Raw genomic sequence first — 6718 nt, 5'->3', positions numbered from 1 at the left:
TTACTAGAGATCGTGCACGCCAATTAAATTACCAGGTACTTTTGTTTCTTGGTAATGATTCTAATGTTCATGAGAATATGATGCTGCCTAAATTGGATACATTTGTCTTTCTTACAAATGATGGGACAAGCTTGGATAAGAAGGATGAACATTGGAGCAAGATCAAGCATGGAGATGATGGGATGCGCAAGGGGGAACGAGAACAGAGTTACAAGTGATGATTTCAGGACTTTGAAGCCACCATAATGAGTGCATGAAGGCTTGGACGAAATATACAAGATGCCACTTCATGAATTTCATCCAGAGGCTATTATAGGTGTTGCCTCACCTTATTATGTGGTCAGGCCCATGTAATTTCGAAATACTTCAGTATAGGCTATTTTTAGAGTTTGTATGTGTGGGGAAGCAGAGTTAGGGCCGGTTTCGGACCCCTCCTCCAAGGGGTCACAAAATTCCCCCTCTCTTCCTCCATATATACAACCCTTAGGGCATCGTTTATACTTTGGGTTTTGTTTTGATTAAAGTTTGCCATAGCTGCAACTTTGCGTACTTCATTTGTGTTCAACGACCAGACCAAGACGTCACAGAACCCCACCTTGATTAATAAAGCTTTCCTCTTATATTCGCAATATATAGATAGCAGTCTTAGTTTTCTCGCTTGTTCTTCGTTTTTTGTAGAAAATAGAACATCGTCGTCAGGTTGATCGTGCTTTGGCATGGTCAATAACCTCTTGGAGTTGGTTTAGCGATTGCTAAGGCACGACCTTCTCACATGTTTGTAGTCGGATCCTCACAGTCTACTCCACCAAAAATGATAGCCACCGTGTCCTTGAAAGACCGGACACATTTGCCTCTATCAACTAGTATTTCATTGTAAACTGTATGGGTTATCAATTGATACCGGGCCTGGCATGGTAAGCACGGAGATTCTAGTCTACGTAAATATTTGGGTCGTTCCATAGCCCATAAACTTGTGAAACACACATTTAGTACATTTACTCCTGCTATTTGGTATTGTGATCCCCTTGTTTTATTCAACAAGATGTGTTGATTGATGTAGCTCTTGTAAAGTGCACTGTATAGTGTCCCCCCAAAAAACCTGGACTGGTTTCAAACCAATCGCGTAGTAATCACTACATCCAAGTTTACTCGCGTGTGCATAATGGTGCATGGTAGTTGTGCACCAACCTTTCGGTCTACATATTGACTTTTGTGTCCTTTCACAGTACATCAAAATATCATACATATAACACAGGTGAGGCATATCAGACGCAATACACATCATATATATATATCTGGAACAGGACAATGGGTTTTAAAAATGATCAGTATTACAAAGAAAATAGAGGAAAAGAGTTGTGTTAGGGTGTGCAAACCCATTCCTGTTAATGCTAAAACAGCATGTAACCTTCAACACCTGCATGCTTGTGTCATTTGATTTGAGTACTTTATTATATATCAATCACCACTTGATCCAACCAATTAAACTCAAAGTACTCTAGCTCGTAACGAGCATATGCTTTCATCTCCAAATGAGAGCAGCTTGCCTGTCAACAGTTTACAATTCGTGATCCTTTTCTTCGTCGGCCACCAGAGTTAGCGGTATTGTGCCCACCTCTGGTCCACCTCCACCATCCTTGGTCGATGCACCACCACTTCCTTCGGAGCTTCCTTTGTTTTTTCTGCGGTTGGACTTCTTGGGCACTGCGGGGAGGTCCTGACAGGTGGAACCGGCAGTGTCCTCAGCTGCCTTGTCCTTATCTTTCTTTCTATTCTTTCGGGTGCCTTTCTTGGCCTTCTCCTTCTTCTCCAAGATCTCAGTATTGCCTGTTGTGACATCCATAGAGGAGGTGTCAGAACCCCGAGAGCGGTTTCGCCTTGACCGGCGGGAGCCCGGGGACGGAGGGGAGTCACCAACAGTGACATCGATTCCACCAGCTTCACTTTTAGTATCCCCGAAAGAGGTATCTCCCAGGCCCGCTCCATCTAGAACTATTTCTGTCGTCAAAAGAGAAGAAGTTTTAGTTTTTGCATCATTTTGTATAAAGATGGTAGATTATTTGAATGGTAATATATTCTAATCAACGGGTCACTTAAATTAAAGTTGCACATGAATTTTATGAAAGGTTTCATGTAATTAAATTATGGAAAGTAAGAGGGTTAGAATTTAACCTTGAGAAGCCCATGGGTTAGAGGCAGCAGAACCTCCCCTATCACTCCTAAATGAGGCTGAATCCAGTGGTGCTGAGTGGTAGTCTTTCATCTGGTAAGTCCAAATTAAATTGTTACTTTCAAAATCAGATATCTTAATTCACGCAAAGGTAGCGGATGCGCCATCTATAGCCCCTTTGGGGTATAAAATATATCTCTTCTCACGTGCCCATAGTGTATGAGACAAATTCATCTCGATTATGGTAGAATTCAATGCTCACAATTCTACATGATCTGTCTTTTTGATTCCTATGAAAATAAATTTTATGGTATAGGCACCCCCAAAGGTGAGCTCGGAATACGAACTAGGATTACTTTCTTAAGCACCTTATTCTTGGAAGGAAGATTCGGATTGAATTCATGATGTGCTCTTCTATGCATTGATGTAATGATTCCTCTAGACTTAGAACATTTACCACAATAATGCCGTCCATCAATTAAAAAATCATTAATTGGTTTCACTTGCCTCTCTTCCATTTGCATTTCAAAATGGGTAAGGGATCTTGCAAATAAATCAACGACATCAAAATATTTTCTTGTTTTGGTTCTACTCATCAAAAACATTTTATTGGATTCGAGCTAGTTGACTTTCCCTCCCAATTGTGTTTTGAAAATAGAATAATAATAGTAATATAATCGCGCACTGCCTCATCCATTGATGTATAATAATCAATATTAGTATGGAAAAATAATTTGTTAGCCTTTCTATGGGGGAATAATATTATAACTATGGTTTGTGTAGAAAAGTTAAGATTCATATTGGCTCATGTGAAACAAATGATGTCTGGGACATTGAAGTCATTGAAATTAAGTATTTTCAAGAACATGCTAACGAAAGTCATTTAGGGTTGAAAGGAAACCTCTGTGGTGCAGCATATTAAACACTAATACCAAAATTATGCACTACCTGGGTATTCCCTGTTTCTTGCATAACCGAGTCGATACATTACACCCTTGTTGCATCAGGATATGTAGAACCCCTCGAAAGACATTTAATATCGTTGTTATGCTGGTCTTCAAGAACCTAGCGCAATTGACATTGTCACATATCCTCAAAAAGCATGACCCAAGGTATCCTCCAAGTTTCTCTTTCTCGTCTTTGGTATCCAAGCACTCCCCTACCGCACCATTGATAAATGACTACATGTTGTGTTAATTGTGTTTGGCATCATAGCATCGAGGGTACACAGTTAGCATACACATGCCCTCGTAAGTGTATAGTAGGATAGTTTGGTGGTACCTTAGGTGACCTTTCCTAGTGTAATCAATGATGCATACGACAACAAAGGGTAGCCTTTTGAGAATGTGGCTAGTGCGAGTGGCCATGCAAATGTAAGTCGCATGCTTTCATTTCGACCAAAGTTTGGTTGTTCAATTCACATTGACTCGCACTCACATTAGCCAATTTTAGCGGATTATGATTACTCTCATAGTTAGTCTTGCAAAACAAATATTTGTTAAAATCCTTGAATTTCATTCTTAACCTCGTTATGATAATTATTTCCAGGAAGGACTTGAACTTACCCAACTAGGTGCTCCTGCCTCCTTCTCCTTGTTTGGGACACTAGGTCCATCCCATCCGATATGTGCCACATGTTTCACATCCGTTGGGAAACCAATTTGCAATTCTTGTTCCTTAGCATCTAGTTATCAATATTAGTATGAGAAATAATTTATGTTAGAGTTAAGAAATTATAGAAGGGATTTTACATACTTGTTATTATAAAATGTGCAAGTCAAAGTTTCTCTGATTGTGTTTAACAAATAACTCAGTATTATGTACCCATTATGTTTGAGAAGTAGCGGAAGGGCCTCAGGATCCCCTTCTTCATCTTTGTGCTCATGTCCTTTATGAACTACCCTTTTCTACTTACTCGTGCCCAAGCAGTCTCCTTGAATCTACAAATTACGGAAATATAATGCACTGCAAATCTTTCAATGGAAATACTATCATATGATTGTGAAATTACATAAGAAATCTACAAAAATGATTAGCTAAACATGAATTTTTCAAAATAAAAAATGTTAGATTAGAATCCTTACTCTCTTACGAATCTCAAATCTCAATGGCAACAAAAATGAACATTGGTTGGCAACCTTGTTAACCTTGTTAACCAATTCTCTCACTTCCTCCTCAAAGGGGCAATAACTTGTTTCCTTTTCTCTTTGTCTCTTTGTCCCAGAATTATGTTAGCTCGATATTGCGAGGTCTCGCATGTCATTGGGCATATGCTTCATAAACTTATGCTGAGCTCAGCGGAGGGCGCATCGCGTCAATGGAATTCTGAGGGTGGGAGGAGGAGTTCTATCTTATGTCTAATTTTGTGTAGGGCCAAGAACCATTTGAGTCCTCTCCATTCAACCATGCATCGGTGTAGGATGTCCTTTTTCAGCTATATATGGAGAGATACCTATATGGAGAAAAGTTTGGAGGATGTGGGGGAGGTAAGCCTAAAGATAGCCCTTTGGACAAAGATATCATGGCTAGAAATAACCCTTGTGCTACTTCCTCCTTGAGTATCGTACAATATGATGTTATTATGTCCAATTTGTTTTGTATACATAGGAACCATTTGTTTTGGATGCTTACAAAATACACAATAATAGGATGACACTATATTAGGATAGCATTACCAGTGCAAAATGATGGGGTGTGAAAATGCAGCAGTTTGGAGCACTTGGTGTTTGATGCGGGAATAGGAAAACACATAAACCATAAAAAATTAAATGAATGTTGTAATATTAAGTAAATATAATGCAATTCATGGCTTTTATCTTGTTCTATGTGCACAACATGTAGAAAATATATTTGAGATGATAATAAATATCCTATGCTCTTCTTTTGAAACCCAAACCAAAAGAAAATTACCTACATTTTCCTATGATCCATTCCTTCAAATCAAATGGATGAATAATAACCTATAGGAGAAATTCTTACTCCTACAAATTTCCTCATTTTTATTTGACTAAAAGAGGCCATAAGTTTAGGTGGTCTAGTTGGTCGATCCCATGATAATGTATGAACATGTTAAATTTTACAAAGCATGTATTCGAATCGCCTATAGGTTGTGACTTTATTTTGACATGGTAATAATGAATAAATTTTAGTTTATTGTTATTTTGCTTATAATTTAATAAACAAGCAGGCGTTGGTCAAAAACAACTTGCATCTTTTGTTGTGTTATGATCTAAACAATACAAGATTGAAAGATCCAGATTAGTCCTTCTAGTCTCCTATAATTTTAATTATGCACTATACATTTTCTACAAGCATAGTGGCTTTTACTGATGGAGATATTTGTTCACTAGGTATTGCCATAAAAAATGAAGATAATGTATTAACAAGAATGTTAGAACACAAAGAAGCTATCATATGGTCTTTTTGTTGGGCCTTTTTTGTTGCTCAATCATTCAACTTGTTTTTTCTATATACAACAAATAATTTTTCCCACTTGACATTTTGTTTCGAAGTTATGGAAACCTATATTGGGATTTGTAATCAAAAGTATGCAGCATCTTGGATATTCATAGAAAACGAATTACAAAATTAGTATTTGCAAAGTCAAGAACTAAGTTATTATGTATCGTGTACCAATTACTCTCCTCCATCCCTCCAACCCTAGATGTCGACGGGTGATCATCGATCTCCAAGCTACGAAGAAACTCCTAGATTGTTCGACCAGGGATTAAAACAGCCTGAACACTTGAGGATGTGGATTGGGTGATTGCTATGCTTGAAGAGCTCCATAACTTCGGGTGGAACAAAGTATATATTTAGTTGAGAACCCAAAGATAGTCAAACTGTCATTCAGACAAAATGGGTATTCTAGAACAACAAATATGTGGATGGACAAGTTGTTGCAACAAGGCTTGCATAGTTGCTTAAGGCAACACAAAAGTTGAAGGTACAGACAATGGTGAGACATATGCCCCTATTGCTAGACTTGAGTCTATCGCATTCTTCTTGCTTACGCTAATCGGTGTAACGTAACTTTGTATCAAGTGGAAAATAAAAGTGATTTCTTGAATGGTGAAATTGAGGAGGAAGTGTATGTTAAACAACCTCATGTCTTTATGAACCCTAAAAACTGAATCATATTTACAGACTTTGTAAAGATCTTAATGGTCTCAAACCAGCTCCCAGGGCTTGGTAGAAAAGCTTAGCGAAGTTTGTCATTTAAAAGGGTTTTGAGTTTGGTAAAATTGATCCAATTTTATTCACTAAGAGAGTTAATGGTGAATTGTTTGTGTCCCAAATTTATGTCGATGATATCATTTCTGGATCCACTAACTGATGTAGGGTGGAAACCCTAGGGCCGATCTTTCAGGATTGGAGCTGATCGTACGAAGAACATGAGGGGAGACGTGAGGGGAAATGAGAGGAAACACTGAAATCAATGAGGAACGATCACACATGTGCTGGATCCATGAACATAAAGAGTGATACAAGATTCAAATGCAACAAAGGATGATACAAAAGGTCTTCTCCGTGAGGAGGTCTTGAGGG

At 38.3% G+C, this 6718-nt stretch overlaps 1 protein-coding gene across 1 annotated transcript; it reads right to left on the bottom strand.

Moving 5' to 3' along the window:
- Positions 1-1292: 1292 nt before the first annotated feature.
- LOC119359378 (CRIB domain-containing protein RIC7-like) lies at positions 1293-4559 on the bottom strand. The gene is made up of 5 exons (XM_037625596.1): positions 4255-4559; positions 3995-4110; positions 3736-3854; positions 2173-2263; positions 1293-1998 (listed from the first exon to the last, which is right to left on the bottom strand). Exons 2-5 carry the CDS (start codon positions 4053-4055, stop codon positions 1559-1561), a joined length of 711 nt encoding a protein of 236 aa, XP_037481493.1. The 5' UTR covers positions 4056-4110; positions 4255-4559; the 3' UTR covers positions 1293-1558.
- Positions 4560-6718: the final 2159 nt, after the last annotated feature.

This window comes from Triticum dicoccoides, chromosome 2A (assembly GCF_002162155.2).
Source record: "Triticum dicoccoides isolate Atlit2015 ecotype Zavitan chromosome 2A, WEW_v2.0, whole genome shotgun sequence".
Lineage (NCBI taxonomy): Eukaryota > Viridiplantae > Streptophyta > Magnoliopsida > Poales > Poaceae > Triticum > Triticum dicoccoides.
The sequence above is the reverse complement of the archived record's forward strand: the minus strand, read 5'-3'. Positions and strand labels throughout refer to the sequence as shown.

Coding starts and splice junctions, on each gene's coding strand:
- LOC119359378 (XM_037625596.1), bottom strand. CDS start 4,055: ATGAGCACAAAGATGAAGAAGGGGATCCTGAGGCCCTTCCGCTACTTC. Junction 2,264..3,735: donor AGGCAGGAGCACCTAGTTGG/GTAAGTTCAAGT, acceptor TGGACTTACCAG/ATGAAAGACTACCACTCAGC. Junction 1,999..2,172: donor TAACCCATGGGCTTCTCAAG/GTTAAATTCTAA, acceptor TTTTGACGACAG/AAATAGTTCTAGATGGAGCG.